Below are 19728 nucleotides of genomic sequence, written 5' to 3'. Positions count from 1 at the left end.
AGCTGCTGCGCTCGTGACTTTTGTACAAGAATGAGTGGGTGCGGTGGTAGGTATGTACGTACTCAGCACATGGGCAGATGTGGTGTGCTCGCGCGCGCAATAGTGCGGCTGTGCTTCTCCGATTGAGTCGCTCGCCTAGTGGCAGTAGTGCGGTGGCGAGCACCCGTGGAATTTCTCCTTCTTTTCTTCTTTTTTCTTTCTTTTTTTCCCCCTTTCTTGTCCCCCTCGTCGATAATTCTCTTTCTCCTTTATTTCCGTTACTATCTCCTCCACAGTTGGGATCTACTGAGTCAAGCATTCGTCGCACCGACGAGTAGAGCTATGACGTGAAGTGTCCGAGGTGCTGAAAGATGACTCCGATCTCATCATGTAGTGAGTGAGTGAGCGAGCGAGCGAGCGAGCAGTGGGTCCCAGGGTCCACGTTTCTCGCTTCTATCGGATGGGTGCGGTGAGCAGCACTACCATTAAGCGTGGGTACTTCCTCCGTCAGCAGATATTTTCCATTCTCCCGCTCATGTGGAGGTGGGTGGGTATCTCTCTTGACCCTCAAACATGAGCTGCGACTCTCAAGTGGTCACGTCAAAGCCGGCTGCTGCTGCATTTGCTACACACGCACGCGGGGATGAACCAGAGAGGAAGCTGAACTTGAGGACGAAGCACATGCTTTCTTCGCCCACATACTCAACTCTCGTCCACGTTTCATTTCAGTGTTCGCTTTCAAACAGATGCGCAGGTCTCGCGCTGCGAATTCATTTCCCCCTCCTTCTCCCCCTTTTCCCATTTCCCTTCCTATCGCCGCTGCAAGATCAAATGCCCTTCATCCTGCCCAAACATACCTACCTCTGTGGGCAAGCACGCGACCCTCACCTCCCGACGCGCTGCACTCATCCCTCGCTCCCACAATTCTAGTCTCCTCGTATTAACAGTCTCCAAAAATCTCACGGCCCATCAGACGACACAAACTGACCTTTCATTCAGGATCTTTCTCTTCCCACGCATACGTATCATTTACGATCCAGATCATGTCGTCTCGTCTTTTCTTTCTTTCTTCCTAAGCTAATGTGAGGAAGGACGGGTGGAAGTTTACACATCGTCTGATTTTCTATTCGATTTGCCTTGGATTTCAAGGCTTTTCTTCTGGGTCTAGCACTTGGTTTTTTCTACGTCTTCGGCTCGTTTTCTTCTACATGCGGCACGCACAGCATATCCGGGGAGACGGTCGTACAGCTAGCACATGTTGCTTGGCATTCGATAATGCGACGTCAAATGGCTTTTTTAATCACTTACCCGGACCGAAAGCAGTGCTCTCATAATTGGATATGCGACTGAGTGCTCATGCTTCAAGACAAGTGGTTTGCACAACATTTGAAAGGGCACGGAGAGAGGAAGATTGTCTCGTCATTCACAGAGACTACCCAGAATCTTCAACGTCAATCGACGCTAGCAAACGCCAGACTGATGCAAAAAGAGCCGTGGCTTACAAGTAAGCAACGCCGTACTCCAGACTTGAGACCAATCACCAGGGGGTATACCGCCAAGTCCAAGCAGAAAGCATCAAGGTAAACCATCGCAACAATGAAAAAGGGGGAAGAAAGACAAGGAACTCGACCGACCACCAACGAAAAAAGCCCCAAAATCAACTGATGAACCCTCTCCCATCCCATCCCAGCCAGCTCAAGCAGGACTCGAGTTCTTCCTCCCGACCAGGCGCTGCAGTCCCTTCGAAATCGACTCGCGCGCCGAGTCCATCCTCTGCCTCAGCCTTCCAGGCCTCTCTTCGGGCTCGTCTCCCTCGGCAACAGCACCGTTCTCGTCCTCGTCCTCCCCCTTCTTCTCCTCTCCCCACGTGCGCAGGTCGAATACACTGTGCGGGCGATCGACGAAGTAGGCCTCGCGGCTCGGATCCCTCTGCGGACGCTGCTGCTCCATCTCGAAGCGGGCGCCATTGACTGCTTCGCGCGGCAGAGACCAGGTCGTGGTACGATTTGTCTCCAGGTCGCGGAGCCACGTCGAAGCGCCTGGCTGTGAGATCAAGGCCTTGGTCGCCGCGCCTACGGGAAAATACTGTGGCTTCGGCTCTTGACGTTCGAGGCTTGCCCTGGGCGAATGCTCTCGCGGCGAAGAAGAGACTCCCGTGCTCGTCCCGGGAGGTGTCGCCTCGTTGGAGCTGTTCCAGGAAAAAGTAAGACCGGAGAAAGGGTTAAAGGGCCTGGAGAAGAATGGGAGGCCTTCAGTGGCGGGCGAAGAGCCGCAGCGAGGTTTGCTGTCGCGCCCACTGGCAGTCTTGGACGGCTGGCTTCGAGAACAGTGCTCTTGGTCGGCGAGATTCTGGCCGTGGACATTTCGGTCGGTTGACTTTGGACGGACTCGAGGGCGCAAAAACGGTTTCTTGACCTGATCGAGCACTGCAACGCTAAAGCGGCGATCCAATTGGGGCGAGGTCTCAGTGTTATCCTCGTCGTTATCAAGCAGTAGAGGCCTGGTGCCATCCCAGTCGTCATTGTTGGATGTGTGGCTCGCCAGTGATATGGTGGACCGGCAGGGAGGGCTGAGACTCTGAGGCTCCGTCTCCTCGCGTCGCAAAGAGGGCTTGTTGTCCGTGGGTGACTTGGGACGTCGAATCGCGTCGTCTCCGCTAATTGTGCGTCTCCGGACTGGGCACCTTCGCTTGGTCCTGTCTCTCAATGGCCTCTTGCCTTCGCGAATCTTCCGCTTCTCCCACAGGGTGTATGGCGAGAATGAGTTGTTTTTCGGTTCCCGCTTCATTTTGATGGTGTGTGGAGAGCCTGGGCGGAGTGGTGGTGGTTGGATCGCCGGCCTGGGTGGATCAAAGGGTCCATAGTCCGGTCTTGCAGACGGGTCGTCGATGTCCATTGTTGCGTGGTATCATATGAAAAGAGTGTGTTTGAGAGGGGAGTGGAAAAGGTTGGTTGTTTGGGAGTTGGCGGCAGCGAAGGTGGATGAAATAGTCCAGCGAGGGGCTCTCGGGCCTGCCTTGAAGCGAAAACTAGGGCCATCGCCGTGTACAAGAGGAAGTGACGGTCTAGCTGTCTCGAGAAAGTTGTTGGACTCGGCCAAAAAATTAACACCTTGATGTGACAACACAGCACAGCGAATTACTGTTCAACCATACAAAGACCGCTCTCATTGCAATGATATTCACTGATGACTCTACAGATGTTTTGTGCCTTGGGTAGTCGCCCCAGAAGCTGCTGTGGTGGTTGAGATTCCGGATTCTGAGCTCACCGGGCTGATCATGTGGCAGCAAACCCTCCAAGATCGCCGGATTGAACGCGAAGATGGCCATTGGCGAATCGCGCCGATGTCCCGTACCAGAAATTTGCCTGAATTTCGCCGTCTGGTGGTTAACATCTTGATCCAGGCCACGAGCGGCGAGCCGGCGCCCATCTCAACCATGGCACGACTCAAATCCGGGGATGACTGGGCCCTCGATCCGGGCTTGGAGCCCTGCTACGTCATGTGCTCTCTCTTTGCAGCTCGAAGAGGACAAGGCAGCCAAGGGTCTAGACTGCGCGGACTGCAATTTGCAGCAACTGAAGTCCAGGGCGCCATAACAGGCATGCGGAGCACACTGGGCGACCGCAGGCCACAGCAAAGGAGTGGGAGTTCATACAAAACAGAGCTAGCACCAGACTAAGGTACAGGTAGCTTCAAGACCGAGCTGCAGCTCTAACGGTCGGATTACGCCAATGCTACCGCTGGCGCCCGTATACATTTATTGACAGTGAGCTGCAGCTCTCCCGTTTGGGCATGGTCAGCGTCGAGAGACAACATCGACCGTCTACCAGTGATTAATCTGCAGACAAGCTGCAGCAATGAATGCTTGGCCCACTTTGCGTAATGCAAACAAAATTGGACAACAACGGAGGTCAGGAATGCTTGGTCCTCTGGGCAAGCTTCCTTGGGATGGTTGGTCTAATTTCGCGTCGCAATGTGGCCTCCATTTTTGGAGAAGAAAAACAAAGAAGGATGCAAGCGCCTGAAATCGTTTAAAATTTCTTCCAATGGCAAAACATTGAACGTTGGATGCGGACTTGTTCTCCGTGAGTGTCTCTGACCTGGGCTGGTTGGGGGGGGGGGGAGCTATGGCCACATCGCACAGGTCCTCGTCTTCGCACAGCTGCTTATTTCGACTCCAACTTAGATCGATACATCGCCATCATCTTTGCCGTGCGTCTCTATATTCACAGACCGTGCTTGTTCTGGCCTCGTATGCAACCGCTGATCAAGCTCAACCCGTCCGCAAGTCACATTTTTCCGCTGAAGATCTCATCGCGAGCAGTCCGAGTGAAAATCCCCATCGGTCACCCCTCGCAGATGCTCCATCCATTTATCAAAAATTTTCCGCGCGAACTAACCAGGACAGCACAGCCAACGCCCTACTATTCGCCCTGCTAGCCGCTTCTATTCCTGTCCGACTCGGGCAAAACTACTGTATAGCACTACTCGGCCGTCTCAGAAGCCCCCCCCGTCTGGAGCCCGCCAGTAACACCTCCCTGTCTGAAACAGCAGTATCCCGGTCAACTCCAAGGACGCGCAGGCTCAAGTCGCCCAAAGGAAATGCTCCTGGAAGAAGGCGTCCCGTAGCGGCAGAACAAGGCGGGCGGGGCGCGGGATGCAATCCACGCGCGCCCGCTTGCCCACCATTGATTGCAGCGCTTCCACGCCACTGAGGTAGGCCCGTCCGTCCGTCCGTCCGTCCGACACGGGCCGGCCCACGAACGCGACTATGGATGTTGATGTATCCAGACCTCTCAAGTGCTCGCTACAGCGACGATGAAAAGAGCAACTGGACAGTCTGTTCAACCTGTCAAATCGAGCTGAAAATCCGCCGCATGCACTTGCTAATTTCCACTTTGCTCTGATCTGGCGCCCGTCATTCATGGGTGCAGCCACTCTATCGTGTCTCACCATGTCGATGTCTACTCTGGAATCGGCCCGTCTTGTAGTGCCTCTTCAGCTCAGCAGACGGAACATCAGCTGTGCAAGTAGTGCCTCATGTGAGAGAGAGAGTGTGTGTGTGTGAGAGAGAGAGCGAGAGGGCGCCACTGCATCTGGGTACGAACTGGAAGAAAAAGTAAGTAGCACGGTCGAATAGACAGATCACAGAATGGGACCGTTAAATGCCCTTTTAAGACGTCACTTTCCAAAAAAGAACGGCAGTATCAATGTGGTTAGCCTGCCCTGCCCTGCCCTGCCCTGCCCTCCCCGCAGCGAGGAAACGCAAAACGCAAAACGCGAAACACAATCATGACCAGGATCTCCCAGGAGTACCACTTCCCCTGCCCCAGTCCCCTGCCTCATCCCTATCTCCAGGATAGCAAGGCTATCCCTAGTCCCCCGTCCCGCGCCCAAACGAGCAAAAAGCCAACCTGTGGCTGTGCAGTGCTGCAGCTCTCGCTCGGCCGCGCGCGCACACGCCGCTCCCACACTGCACATGTCCCGGTACCCTACCTGCCACTGCCAACCCACCGACCTCCGCTTCGGTCAAACCAGCAGCAGCAGCAGCAGCAGCAGCACCTCCTCGAAACAAACAGGCAGCACCCCAGCCAGCCCGGGCACGCGCCGCCGGCTGCCGACTGGGGAGCCCGGCTCCAACTACCCATGTGAGGTAGAGCTCGCGCAAGGCACCACGACGTCAAGAACGAGTCGCGCGAGCGAGCGAGCGAGTGAGTGAGTGAGTGAGTGCGCGCGGGTGAGCGAGCGGGACTGGCTGGCTGGCTGGCTGGCTGCGCGGTAAGGTACCAGGTAGGTAGGTAAGCATATACCGAGTGTGCCTGCCCCTTCCACCCGCATCCGACAAGGCAAGGTACACACCTTGTAGTCGTGTATTGACGTATTGGCGCAATTGCGACATCGAAGCAAATCTGGACCAAGGAAGCAGAGAAAAGGTAAAGGTGGATAAGCGTATCGCTTGTGTCGTGACTTTAGTTTGACTTACTTGCCTCGTTGTTGCCGTGCGTGCCGGCGTGTGTGCGTGCGCTGAGACATCTATTACATGTGTGCTGTGTGTGTGTGTGTGCGCGCGTGGTGCAGAGGCGCGCTTACTACCGATTTGAAGTGCCAATTTGTATCGTGCGTATCACGTACATGGCGAAAATTGGAGAGACACGTGCATGTGCGCGGGACGTTGCTAGGCGGGGGCAGGAGAACAGGCAGACAGACAGACGGAGGCACATGGGCTGAAGGGCGATCTGGCTCGCATGATTGGTCGCGCGCGCGCCGGCTTTTGCTGAATCGTGTTAGGTGGAGGTGGGTAGGTAGCGGCGGGATAGATGGAGGTGGACGCGTTGGTTGGCGAGCCACCAATCCACACGGCGGACTTCAGGTGCGTGGTCGATGGGCGGTAAGTGCGCGGATGGTTGCGGTGCGAGGGCGGCAGGGGGACGATGAGAAACCTTGCATCTGCGACGCCGCTGCAGTTCTATAGTGAAGAAAATCGTCAAGCATATGACGCGTGTTTGGCTTGCGTGTCCAATCTATGCACAGTCGAGAAGAAGACATCAACCGGACAACGACATGAAAATGAAACCCCTCTTTGCTGCTGCGCCTACTTTGCAGTTTTGCTCTGATAATCCCAGATGCAATCAAGGTTATGCCGCGAATTGTGTTTTTGTGGGGACGGTCCGCCGTAAGCTTGTGCGTGGTGCTCGCAAAGTGCGTGTAAATGAAAACGGGCTTTGAGTGAAGAGGAGAAGAAACATTAGGCGCGAAGAAAGGCAGGGCGCGCAGAATCCCAACGCCTGAACCCCATCATGTCCGTCCCATTGCGACCCGCCAAATCCAAGACCAATGCCATCCATCTCAATGGAAAGAGAAAGGAAACAAGTCGGATGAGGCAGCCGATTAGCAAAAAGAAAATTAGACCCGACCGAGAATGACGAATGGAACTCAACAGGGCTCAGAGACTTGCGCTAGGGGCATATGAACAATGGACAACCAGGCGACAAAAATAGCAAGGTGGTATCGTTGGCGGAGGAATCCGAGTAATGAATTGTTGTCGCTTCATAGACCAGAGGACGGGAATCCAAATGGAAAAACGGACCGGACGTCGAGCGAGTGGTACAAAGCAACTAGATGCCGGCCTGGGTATTAGCACCTCTCGAGTCCAACAAGGCTCACATGACGATGCAGTCTTTGTCGTCCTTGCTTCCCCTCTTCTTGACCTTGTTCTTCTCGGCCGCCATTAAGGCCTTGGGACTTTCGCCCGACGCCGCGGCGCGAATCCGAGTGAGACGCTGCTTTGCGCGCTCATCGCCCTTTTCTGCGGCTTTGACGTACCAGACGTTGGCTTCGAGAACGTCGCGGCGGCATCCGATGCCCATTTCGGTAAAGTAGCCCACAGCGTACTCGGCTTTGAGGAGACCTAAATAGCGGCGTGACGCGTACGCCTCGTGGTTAGAGTCATGCGTTGCCAGGAACGTGCGGAACGAACGAAAGTGGACGGAAGGGGTACGCAATGTGCATGGGTAGGAGAATTATCAAGCTTACCGTATTCTGCTGCGCGCTTCGCCCACTCATAAGCCTCATTCTCGTCCTTTTCCAATGCCGGCGGCGCGCCCATCATGTACCACGCGCAAAGGTTCATCATGGCCTCTGGAATATTTGCCACGGCCGCGCCCGTGTAAAAATGCACAGAGAGAGGCGGATCCCTGGGACAACCCAGTAGGCCGTGCTCGTAGACTTCGCCCATTTTCTGACAAGCCCGCGCGTGGCCGAGCTCCGCCGCTTGGGTGTAAAGCTCCAGAGCGTATGCCTCGTCCTTGAAGCAGTCGGCGCCATAGCCAGTCTCATGCAACTGGGCCAGGATGAAAGGGGCACTGTTGTATTGCTCATCCGCAGATTCACAGCCGCGCTTGAGCCACTTTAGCCCCTCACGATCACGGCGTCCAAGACCAAGCTGGCCATAGATGCACGCCTCGCCTAGGCGCGCGGAGGCTCCCGGGTGGTATTTGGACGCGGACGCGCGGTAAAACTGCTCAGCCTTTGCGAGGTCTTTGCGGCAGCCTGAACCGAATTCGTACATGACTCCAACGCGGAAGCCAGCTTCGGCATGGCCGTGCTTGCTAGCTGCTACGAGGAGCGGCAGCGCCTTTTCTGGATCCCTTTTGCCCTTGTTGAAGAATCCCGTGTAGTAGCCATCAGCCAGCATGTACTGAGCAAAAGGGTAGCTGCGGTCTGATAGGCGTTGGAAAATGGCGCGCGCTTCCTTGATCATGACGGTCTCGGCGTATTCTTTCTTGCTGGCATCCTCAGAGCGCACAAAGGCCTTTGCAGAGTTGACCAGGAAAACTCCAAATTCATACTGGGCAATGGCGTCTGGTGTCTTTTTGACGTTGGCGAGGTACATGTCGACTGTCTTTTGAGTGTCTAGCAGAGATGCGTCTTCACCGACCAATTCGCGCAAGGCATCTTGAGTAAGATCGTACGTGCGGGCATGTTGCTGAGCATACGGGATGTTGTGAAGCAGATCAACATAGGAATATCGGCTCTCAGGGGATTTGCGACTTTGAGCCGTAGATCGAGCATGTGGCGCGGGAGAAGGCGTAGGTGACGGAGCAAGGTGGTTGACTGAAAGAGGAGATGGGTTTCGCTGAGGGGCCGGCAAATCCGCACCTAGTGAGAGAGCCAGCGCACTGTGAGTAGCGGGGACAGATCCGTTCGAGAAACCTTGAGAGTCCGAATAAGTCGATTGTCGTTCTTGACCCTCTGGCCTTTCAACTTTGACCGGCAGAGGCTTGTAAGGCGCGTGAAAGTACTGAGGCATCTCGAATTCCGGCTCCTCGATCTTGTATTTTTTTGGTCCAAACTTTTTCAAGTCCTCCTCTTCCTTGGCTTTGAGCTCGCTGGTCACCTTGGCTTGCTCAATCAAGTCTTCGGCAGTGAAAGAGAACTGGCGCTCGGGATCATTGGATTCGGAGTGGGCTTTGACGGAGCCATCGGGGGCAGTCGATGCTGGTGTGTCGGAGCCGACGTGAGCTTCGGGTTCGGCGATTTCTGCGTCGGTGGAGTCGCCCGAGAGCATAGCGAAGCTCGAAATCGAGGCTCTAGATTGCGTCGAGCTGTTGTCTTTATGATTGTTGGCCAGGTCGCCGTGTACAGAGTCCAAGGAGGTTTTTGAGATGGCAATGACAGGTTGAGCTTGACTTGTTGGTGGAACATTCTTTCTGCGAATTGCATACGACGAGGGAGCTGAGGCAGAATCGCTCACGGCGGAGAAGCGGTGGGGTGGAGGAGGGGGGACGCAATCGACCTGGATGGCGTCCGAAAAGGCCATGATGAAAGAGAAGAGCGAATAGGTTTTTGTTTTTGCAGTGGACCCCAGAACCGTGCAGCAGGCTTATCCGTATCCTTGACGGTGCGCCCTGACGATAGCGACAGAGGTTGGACGGTGGGCGGCAGATCGACAAGGCGTCTGCGTGTGCGGAGGGAGTCGAGGATCAATGCGTTGTCGGGGGCGAAGGGGGGACGTGAGCGAGCGAGGGGTTTGGTTGGAGAAGAAGAAAAGTGTGTGTGCGTGAGAGGTGATGGAAGAGAGAGAGAGACAGGTCTGTCACAGCAGTCGAGAAGGAAGGTACCTCGAGCCTGGTAGCTCCGATAGCTCCGGCTGGTTGGCGTGAGCCAGGGATGAAAGAGGTCGAAGCAACAGGAGCTGCGAACAAGACAGAGGAGGATCACTGGCTATACAAGAGGAGCTGACAACGTGTCAGAGAGTCCAAAAGGCGCGCGAGCCGACCCTTGCGGACAGGTGCAAAGGATGGCGTTGCTAATGCTCGTACTTGACGAGCACTCTTGGCGACGCCGGCGCTTTCTTCTTACAGAGGTCGAGTCTTGAGCACGCAGTCATACAATAACCGGGTGCAAAGGCCACGGCTGTGGGGGCGCGGCTGAGGCTCCGCGTGATGACCTGAGCGACAGCAACAGAGGGACCCGGACTTTGACCAGAGAGAGCACAGGCAAATTGCCCCTCCCGTGCGTGAAGAAACATCCGGCCGGTTTCAGGCTGCGCACGACTGGGCATCTCTCTCTCTCTCTCTCTCTCTCTCTTTTCTACATGATTCTCGCCGGCATCGCGCAATCAGGCACCCGGCCGTGTTGTCGTCCAATGCGGACAGGCTGTGGCGGCCACAGGACGCGGGCGTTGCGTTGCGGCTCACTACCTAGTGAGAGGCGCTTTGCCATCATCAGAAATAGCTCGAGGGGAGCGACGCGATGCGGTGGGATGCGATGGCCATGTCCACAGGTTTTTTTTTTTTCTTTTTCTTTTTTTTTTTTTTTCAAAAGTATGCGAAGGGTTGCCCGAGTGCGGGATTGCTCGAGCAACGGAACGGCGAACCGAACCTAGAAGCTAAACCTAAGTTGTTGATGAAGCCATCCATGCCCATGCCCATGCCCATGCCCTTGACCCTGCCCTGGCTCCTGGTCAAGCTAAAAAAGTACCGTCAGCTGCTGTCAATCGTCGCGACCAGGGCAATCCCCGGCCGTCCGTTGATCCAACCACCCTCACTTCCACCAACCCACACACCCAACCATCCGCCTTTCTTTCTGTACTGGCTTCTCCTCCCCACGCTGCTGCTGTCGACGACACCTCTGTCTGTGCTGCTGTGCGACGCCCTCGCTCGCTACCAGAATTCCGTCGCCGGCTTGACGCAACAATCTGCATCTCCCCGGCCCACCACCATTACCGTGCACTCCAAACACCTCGCCCGCCGCTGCTACCCAGTCGACCGTCCCTCGTTTCGTCAACGCCCGACTGGCAGACTAACTCCTCCAACACCACACGTCCCCTCTCTTCCATCCTCCGGCCGCCCGTGCCCAACGGACCAGCTTGGTCCCGTCGTCAGTGATTTGTTTCGCCCAGCCTTGAGGAATGCCAGCTAATCGTCGCCAGGAGGCAACATGTCGGCACCGCACAGGTCCCAGCCCTCCTCGCCCAGGCGCCGCGACCATACCCACTCGCGCCGCCCTTCGCACACGAGATCGTCTCACCGCGAAACTTCCTCCAGGCGTCGCAGACCTTCAGACATTGACGCTCGCCCTTCTCACGAATCGCGCCCTTCCAGATCCTGGAGAGACCAACCCCGCCACCACCACCATCACTCACCCTCTTCACCCCGCACTCCCACCCACACCGAGCACGATCCAATGGTGCTACCCGCAACTGAGCTGCGCCAGAAAAAGAGCCTGGTCCGTCCTGAGCGCAGTCGCATTGATCGAGACCACCCAAACTATTACTATCGCCAACATGCCCAGCATATGGATGTTCAGCCTTCGACCACCGGGATCGATCCTCTGATTCAAACCACTGACGACGCTGAGACGGCGAGCTCTGGGAGTACCGAAATCAAGAATCTCCACCCCAGAGTCCAACACACGAGCTCCGGCAACAGTTACAATGAAAAGTCCCCCAAAATCCACAAGCGACATCCCAGCGAACGAAGACTCGAGAAGCGATCGCGAAAGAGGTCCCACCAGGAGACTGCAGAAGAAAAGGCTCGCAGGCGCGCCCTCGAAGGAGCAAGACCGCCAAGTTTGTGGAGTATTTACTGCGCCATCATTACCTTCTGGTGCCCGAATTGCTGTCTTAAAGTCTTGGGCAAGCCCGCGAAGGCCCAACAACAGGCGTGGCGCGAAAAGATTGGTCTCATCAGCATCATCTTGCTCATTTGCGCATTCGTCGGATTCTTGACTTTTGGTTTCACACAGACCGTGTGTCCTAATGGCGGCCCCATGCGACTGCGCGTCAACAAAGTCGACAGAGGGTACATGATTTTCCACGGCCAAGCCTACGATCTTTCGGAATCGCGCCACCCGGCTGCAATTGGCATTCCTGCCAACACCAATGTCCTGTTTGATTTGCCGGAAAAGTTTGGCGGTCAAGACGGCAGTTTTTTGTTTCAAAACGTCAACGGTCACTGCAAAGGATTGATTACAGCCGCTCCAGACTCGGATGTGCCGACCCAAAACGACGGCTCCGAGCTCGCGTGGTATTTTCCCTGCAACACCTTCAACCAAGACGGATCTTCCAAGCCAAACTTCACGACTCCCTATTATTCGGGCTATGCTTGTCATACAGGATCCAACGGAAGAGATGCCTTTTATTCTCTCAGGAGCAGCGGAGATGTCTACTTTACCTGGGAAGACGTCAAGAATTCAAGTCGCAACCTGATGGTATACAACGGCGACGTTCTCGACCTCAATCTGCTGGACTGGTTCAACAAGACCCAAGTGTCGTATCCAACCAAGTTTGACGAGATCCGCAACAACACCGACCTGCGTGGAATTGACGCCACTCGTTCATTTACTTCATCAGAGGACAGGAAGATTGCCCTCTGCCTCACCGAGACCATCAAAGTAGGCTCGATTGACACGGAAACCATTGGCTGCATTGCCTCCAAGGTTGTCCTTTACGTTTCATTGGCCTTTATCTTGTCCATCGTGGTTGCCAAGTTCGTCCTTGCTTTGTGGTTCCAGTGGTTCTTCTCCAAAAAGTATGCTGCTGATAGGTCAAGCCTTGGCGTCGACTCGAAGAAGAGGAAGCAGGAAATCGAAGACTGGGCCGAAGACATTTACCGTCCGCCGCCAAAGTTGATTGATGCTGCACAGCCATCGCCAGATCGCAACAGTAAGCGCGGAAGCAGGTTTTTGCCCAACACCTCGCGCTTCACCAGCCCTTATGCAATCGACTCTCGCAAATCCCGCCCGGCGCCTACAACCATGGCCAGCCAGAGCTCGTCTGCGCGGCTCATGCAGCCTGCATTTCGCGGCGGAAATCGCAGCGAGCTCACAGTCGGCTACGACTCGAGCAGGCCCGGCAGCGACAGTCGTGTCAGCTTGATGGCGCCGCCGGCTTCAGACCAGAGGAACACTAGCTACATGGGCGATTCGGAAGGTTCCGGCCCTGCTGGCTTCATACACGAGGCTGTTGTGCCACAACCCCCTGCAGAGTGGCAGCCGTTCGGTTACCCTCTAGCGCACGCAATCTGTCTGGTGACTTGCTATTCTGAAGGCGAGGAGGGAATACGGTCGACGCTCGATTCGATTGCCACCACAGAATATCCGAACAGCCACAAGCTGATTCTCGTCATCTGCGACGGTATCATCAAGGGCAAGGGCGAGAAGCTGTCGACCCCGGACGTGTGCCTTGGCATGATGAAGGACCACGCGATTCTTCCCGAAGAGGTCCAGCCGTACTCGTACGTCGCCGTCGCAAGCGGCTCCAAGCGACACAACATGGCCAAGATTTACTCTGGGTTTTACGATTACGGCCACGATTCGCGCGTGCCGCACGAGAAGCAGCAACGCGTGCCAATGGTGGTGGTGGTCAAGTGCGGAACTCCAGACGAAGCCAACAAGGCGAAGCCGGGCAATCGCGGCAAGCGCGACAGCCAAATCATCCTCATGTCGTTTCTCCAAAAGGTCATGTTTGACGAGCGTATGACGGAGCTCGAGTACGAAATGTTCAACGGCATTTGGAAAATTACGGGCATTTCGCCCGACTTTTACGAAACGGTGCTCATGGTGGATGCCGATACGAAGGTGTTCCCCGACAGCCTGACACACATGATCTCCGCCATGGTCAAAGACCCTGAAATTATGGGCCTTTGCGGTGAAACCAAGATCGCCAACAAACGACAATCTTGGGTGTCGATGATTCAAGTGTTCGAGTAAGTGTGCGGCCTGTGCTTTTTTGAGGCCCGCAAATTTCCCTAACGAGCAACAGGTACTTCATCTCTCATCACCAGGCCAAGTCGTTCGAATCCGTGTTTGGCGGTGTCACATGTCTCCCTGGATGCTTCTGCATGTACCGGATCAAGGCGCCCAAGGGCGGGCAGAACTACTGGGTGCCAATCCTGGCAAATCCCGACGTGGTCGAGCACTATTCGGAGAACGTGGTGGACACGCTGCACAAGAAGAACTTGCTTCTTCTCGGTGAAGACCGTTATCTGTCGACGTTGATGCTCAAGACGTTTCCCAAACGCAAGCAGGTGTTTGTGCCCCAGGCGGTATGCAAGACGACGGTTCCCGACGAGTTCAAGGTTTTGCTCTCGCAACGGCGACGATGGATCAACAGCACCGTCCACAACTTGATGGAGCTCGTGCTTGTGCGAGACCTGTGTGGGACGTTTTGCTTTAGCATGCAATTCGTCGTCTTCATTGAGTTAGTCGGCACGCTGGTGCTGCCGGCGGCCATTTCCTTTACCATTTACTTGAGTGAGTTTTTTTTTTTTTTTTTTTTTTTTTTTTTTTTCCTTGCAATTTTGGAAGATGCAACATGCTGACAGAGTCCAGTCGTGGCGGCCATCATGGCGGCCATCAACCACACCGAAGTGCCGACAATCCCGCTGGTGCTGCTGGCCCTGATTCTCGGTCTGCCGGCCGTCCTGATTGTTCTCACGGCTCACCGCTGGTCTTACGTGGCATGGATGATGATCTACTTGGTCTCACTGCCCATCTGGAACTTCGTGCTCCCGACGTACGCCTACTGGAAGTTTGACGACTTCAGCTGGGGTGACACGCGCAAGACGGCGGGAGAGAAGACGAAGAAGGCGGGCATTGAGTACGAAGGCGAGTTTGACAGCAGCAAGATTACAATGAAGCGGTGGACAGACTTTGAGGCGGGTAAGCATTGATTCTCTCATATTTTCGCAGGCAAAAAAGGATGCTCACAAAATTTGGCGGCAGAACGACGGCTCAAAGGATCCACGGCCGGATGGACGCAGCAGACGAGTTCGGCGGGCTGGGCGTCGGCACAACAGCAACAGTCGCAGTGGCAGCAGCAGCAGCAGCAGCAGCAGCAGCAGGGGTACGATTGAGTAGAAGGGGTGCATGGTGGCGCATTTGATGCTCTGATTTGAACAGGAGAGGGGGAGTTGTATTTTCTTTCCATGGCATTTCGTTTTTGCCGTGGCACAAGGCGGCTGTTTGTTGCATTTGAGCGAGGGTGATTGGGCAACAGGGGTATAGGAGGCATGGTCCGACTTGAAGCGTAGAAGAGTGCATCAACGTGGGCGGTCACACGGATGACACGAACGGGGGGCGCCGAGCTGACGGGTGGAGGGTTGAATGAAGAGGGCGTAGCGCAACTCGGGCATGCAGGGGCTGGGCATGGTGTTGATATGCATTGCTTGTCCCAATGTCCATATTTCGTGCAGGTAGAGAGAGACGGCAGCGGAGGTCAGGCAGATAATCTGGGGACGCATCAGTAATGGAGAGAGAGAGAGCCAACAAAAGCTGTAAAGGGGCATGCCGGCCGGGGGGAGATATGCAGGCGACTGGAAGCAGACGATGCCGGTGGACGCGTTCGGAAGAAGAGCGAGGACGACGTGGTTGCACACACATGCAGCCGTTTGGCCCGCCATGCCATGACACACGGCCGAGGCCAAGCTAACGGCTGAAAGAGGGAGACGACTGAGGCCCGAGCTAGCTAGCCAGCTGGCCACGCGATGGCTGTGTGTCGTCGACGAGTCGACGAGAGGAGGTGGTGAGAGAAAGTCTTCAGCAGCAGCAGTAGAGGAGCCCCTCCCCCCCCGCCTTGCCTTCCCACCGTCGGTTAAGGTCGCGCGCCAGCCCGCGCAGCCGCCGCCCCCATCCATCCATCGCTCCAGGGCAGGGCAGAGCAGCGCAGCGCAGGGCAGAGCAGCGCAGCGCAGCCCATCTTCGCACCTCCACCTCGCCCATCATCACTTCGCATCCATCCCAGCATCCTCCGTCCCTCATGCGTCCATGATCGCTTCATCCTGTACCCTGTATCACCACCTCCGCTTCCCCTACCGTTGCCTGCACGAGGCCTGTGCCCCTCCGAGACACCCTCTCCGCATCAACCTCCCACCCTCCTCTTGCCATGCACCCTGCCGTCCTGGCAGACGACTAACGCAACACCCCTCGCTCTCTCTACTGTACATAGCCAACCGCCTTTCGTGCCTGCCATCCGAGAGCCCTCCTGCACATACGCCGTTGTTGACTTCTTCGCATCTCCATTTCTAGCCCCCTCTCAATATTTCTACCTCACGCCTCCAAATGGCACCCCTTGGCCATGCCTCTTCTGTCGCGGACCAATTCCCACCTTCAACTGCCTCGCCCGATGACCCCTCCTCGGTCGCCGACTCGCCTCTGCTCCTCCACCGTCTGACCCACCAGTCTTCGCACTCTGCCATGCTGCTTGCCTCTCAGGAGGACCCCGACGTCGACGTCCCTCTGGACATGCCGCCCCAGGATGACGATTCAGACATGGAAGACGCCGCCTGGATCCCGCAAACCCACGCCCACTTGGCATCAGGCGCCGCACCGCACTTTGCTCCGCCCGCTCCAACAGGCCCCGCGCAGCCCACAGTCGACGACAACATTGACGAAAATGCCTCGTGGCAGTCCCAAAATACAACCGCCTTGATGGAATCAGCCAGCACGCCCGCCATGCCTAACAGCGCCAGCAACGACGCAGAAGAAGCTGGGACCGCCACCATGTCCAGTCTGGGAAACGCTCTTTTCTCGGTTCCGCAATACTTTGACATTGAGGCCAACACGCCGTCAATCGACGACTATTCATTTAAACCTGACATTTGCAGATTTGTCGAACACTGGAGGGTGCTTTCCCAGCTCAAGGAATACCGCAATTTGCCAATGGTCGGCTCCGAGGCTTCAAGACTCAGATATTCGCAACGGCCAAGGAGCATCACGAGGGATGATCTGCGGGGCAACAGCCACGATCTGCAGGGTATCAATTGGGACAAGCTCGAAACCACCCGGGAGCACGCCAGGAATGCCAGGTCTGGCCTCTACCATCTCACAGGACAGAGCTTCATGCATGGAGGGACGGCTTCGCGGCTACGAGGCACCGAGAGATATGTCGACTTTCGGAGGATGAACACCAACCACCACGCCCTCATCGCCCACTTTCAGCTCCGCAACCTCGTTTCTGCAACCTCGCGCCAAGATATATATTATGCCGGCCGCTCGCGCATAATGCGCACCGATTCCGTTGGTCAGTCGACCAACTGTGTCATGGACCTTGCACGGACGTCTTTTTCCCCGCTGCACTCGGCAACATTTGATATAACCTCCATGGCCACCTCGGCTGCGGACAATCTCCTTATTGCTGGCGGCTTCCACGGTGAATTCGCCCTGACGTCGCTCTCTGCCATACAGGGAACCAAGCCCACTCAGGGCTTTATTACACACAATGCCAATGGCATCACGAACCACGTACACATCTTCCCCTCCCGCGCCGCTGGCTCTGTTCCCACGGCCGCCCTTTCGTCCAACGACTGCCGCTTGCGACTCCTTGACTGTAATACCGCCACCCTCACCGCCACGCAAACGTACGAGGAAGCCATCAATTGCGCCGCAACTGCCCCGGATGCTCGCCTCCGCGTCGTTGTCGGTGATTTTGAGGAAGGCCTCATCACCGATGCTGACTCTGGCACCATTCTGCAGCGCCTGCCCCGCGTCCACGGCGACCACGCATTTGCGTGCGATTGGGCCGACGACGGAATACACGTTGCGACAGGCGCTCAGGACTCGACGATCGCTATCTGGGATGCGCGCAATTGGTCGCAGCCCCTGACGTGGTTCACCTCGAGCATGGCATGCCCGCGCAGTTTGCACTTTTCTCCCGTCGGCGGCGGCCGGCGCGTGCTGCTGGCTGCCGAGGCGGACGATGTGGTCAGTGTCATTGACGCAGTGAGCTTCCAAAAGAGCCAAAAGATAGACTTTTTCGGCGCCGTCGCAGGCGTCAGCTGGGTTCCTGACGGGTCGAGCTTCTTCGTCGCCAACGCCGACGCCAAGTTTGGCGGAATCATGGAGTTTGAGCGCATTGGATGGGGCGAAGCTGAGCAGTTTTCCATGGCGCGCTCGTCATCGCCGGCGGCGGTGCATCACGAGTTCCGACAGAAGCAAGGCCAAGTGCAGCCGCAGAATGGTGGCAGCGCAAAAGCCGGCGGCGGTGGTGCTTGTCGCCGTGGACGTATGGCTAGAGTCGTGCCGTTGCGTACCCACCAAAAGAGGGAAAAGAGCAGGGACAGGGAGAGGTACCGGACCGTACCGTTGGAGTGGATCGAGGAACATCGCATGGAGGGCGAGACGCGGGTCAGACTCACCGAGACGCAGAGACGGCGGCGAGGGATGGGTTTGGGAGAGCTCCTGGTATGAACAGTGACAAGGACCACGCCACTTGAGATGGGATGCGTTCTGCAGAGGTACAGAGGGCCTCTCATGACCCTACGTTCCCAAATCCTCTGTCACGCCGCCGCCGTCTACCTTTTCTCGACATGCTAGTGGCAATCAGCTGCGCAGCAAACGACCTAGCTCTGGACAACACCACTCCAATTCACTTACCCATCAACTCAACCTCCCCGCACACCAATAATATCATCATCATCATCATCATCGAACGACGCATACGACGCCACACACATACGAAACACACGAAGAGACGAATACGACGGGATCATGAAGCACGACAACGACGCACGACATGACGATGCATCATCTATCTATCCACGGGTGCGACTGAGCATCCAGCATCCAGCATACGCACACGTGGGGTTGCAGCTAGCTACTTAGCTAGCTAGCCACCACGCTGTTTGAGAGAAGTGAGTGGATGAAAGGTGGAGGAGGAGGAGGCCCTTGGCAGCAGTGAGTTCGCCAATGGCATGCGCGCACGAATCATAGAAAGAGAGAAAGAACGTTTGGCGGCACACTTTGCTTTGCATTTTCTGCATCTCGTCGGGTCGATTGATTGATTGATTGAGTTAGTTCGTTGGCCGCGTTTGTCACATCTTTTCGGGCTGTGGCTTTTTGTTGCTGTTTTCGGGCTGTTGTGTGGTTTTTACCTTTTTTCTTTGTTTTTTGTTTTTTATTTTTATTTTTTATTTTTTGCTTCGCTTTGCTATGGGAGAGGAGATCAGAGGAGAGTTGTTGGGGTGAGCTGATGTTGTTTGTTTGTTTGTTTGCTCGCTTGCTGCCTTGTTTGTTCATTTGTCGGTTTGCTGTTTTGCTGCTTTTACTTGCATGTGTGAGTTTGTTGGAGGAGGGAGAGAGAGAGAGAGAGAGAGAAGGAGAGGCATCATCGTGTTGTGTGTAGCACGTTGAGAGCGCAGTATACCACCACCCATCTATGGAGACCTATCCTGTCCACCTTTTTCTTTTTTCATCTACTTCCTGTCCCGTCCCGTCTCGCCTTATTCATTCTGTCGGCGTGATTAATGGATGGACAGCTATGATGAGGAAGATGGGGTGAATTCAAGAGGCGCTGCCGTCTGGCTTTACACAGAGACAGTCGTCCTCTGTGTGGTACTCACTGCTTTTCCTTCATGCCGCGCAACTCTACTTTCCTCTCTCTCTCTCTCTCTCTCTCTCTCTCTCTCTCTCTCTCTCTCTCTCTCTCTCTCTCTCTCTTTCTCTCTCTCTCTCTCTCTCTCTCCCCTCCTCCCTCTCCTTCCCTCCATGATTTTTTGACTTTTCCCCCGTTCTATACCTCTCACGTCACGTCATTTGTGTTTTCTCAATCCAACCAATCATTCTATTCGCCAATGACCCGATGCTACGTGCGTGAATTGATTCCTCTTCCTGGTGTGTCTGTGTCTGTCTGTGTCTGTGTGTGTATGTGTGTTGGGTGAGAGTGACTTTTTAAGTCGTGAGAGCGGCGTCGCTGCCCATCCACATTTAAAAGAGCACGAGTACTCTGAATAGACTTCTCAATCAACAACA

The 19728-nt window shown here is 55.6% G+C and overlaps 6 protein-coding genes across 6 annotated transcripts; 3 read left to right on the top strand and 3 right to left on the bottom strand.

Annotated features, from left to right (window-relative positions):
• Positions 1-1580: 1580 nt before the first annotated feature.
• IWZ02DRAFT_257770 (uncharacterized protein) lies at positions 1581-3167 on the bottom strand. Its single transcript, XM_066763285.1, has one exon. The coding sequence runs from the start codon at positions 2872-2874 to the stop codon at positions 1675-1677; it is 1200 nt and encodes a 399-aa protein (XP_066623107.1). The 5' UTR covers positions 2875-3167; the 3' UTR covers positions 1581-1674.
• A 695-nt stretch (positions 3168-3862) lies between these two features.
• IWZ02DRAFT_450801 (uncharacterized protein) lies at positions 3863-5137 on the top strand. The gene has a single exon (XM_066767489.1). It carries the CDS (start codon positions 4107-4109, stop codon positions 4692-4694), a length of 588 nt encoding a protein of 195 aa, XP_066623106.1. The 5' UTR covers positions 3863-4106; the 3' UTR covers positions 4695-5137.
• A 1765-nt stretch (positions 5138-6902) lies between these two features.
• IWZ02DRAFT_518561 (uncharacterized protein) lies at positions 6903-9298 on the bottom strand (the record flags this gene model as incomplete). The annotated part of the gene is made up of 3 exons (XM_066770722.1): positions 6903-7387; positions 7513-8592; positions 8638-9298. The coding sequence occupies 3 exons, from the start codon at positions 9296-9298 to the stop codon at positions 7140-7142; spliced, it is 1989 nt and encodes a 662-aa protein (XP_066623105.1). The 3' UTR covers positions 6903-7139.
• A 1198-nt stretch (positions 9299-10496) lies between these two features.
• Positions 10497-14837, top strand: IWZ02DRAFT_481683 (chitin synthase-domain-containing protein; the record flags this gene model as incomplete). Its single annotated transcript, XM_066769129.1, has 5 exons — positions 10497-10860; positions 10913-13688; positions 13745-14235; positions 14314-14643; positions 14674-14837. The coding sequence occupies exons 2-5, from the start codon at positions 10921-10923 to the stop codon at positions 14835-14837; spliced, it is 3753 nt and encodes a 1250-aa protein (XP_066623104.1). The 5' UTR covers positions 10497-10860; positions 10913-10920.
• Positions 14838-14839: 2 nt separating this feature from the next.
• Positions 14840-15541, bottom strand: IWZ02DRAFT_257717 (uncharacterized protein). Its single transcript, XM_066763284.1, has one exon. It carries the CDS (start codon positions 15381-15383, stop codon positions 15024-15026), a length of 360 nt encoding a protein of 119 aa, XP_066623103.1. The 5' UTR covers positions 15384-15541; the 3' UTR covers positions 14840-15023.
• Positions 15542-16641: 1100 nt separating this feature from the next.
• On the top strand, positions 16642-18168 carry IWZ02DRAFT_376955 (WD40-repeat-containing domain protein; the record flags this gene model as incomplete). Its single annotated transcript, XM_066764917.1, has 1 exon — positions 16642-18168. One exon carries the CDS (start codon positions 16642-16644, stop codon positions 18166-18168), a length of 1527 nt encoding a protein of 508 aa, XP_066623102.1.
• Positions 18169-19728: the final 1560 nt, after the last annotated feature.

This window comes from Phyllosticta citriasiana (genome assembly GCF_038021145.1).
Source record: "Phyllosticta citriasiana strain CBS 120426 chromosome Unknown IWZ02scaffold_6, whole genome shotgun sequence".
NCBI classification, from domain to species: Eukaryota; Fungi; Ascomycota; class Dothideomycetes; order Botryosphaeriales; family Phyllostictaceae; genus Phyllosticta; species Phyllosticta citriasiana.
The sequence above is the reverse complement of the archived record's forward strand: the minus strand, read 5'-3'. Positions and strand labels throughout refer to the sequence as shown.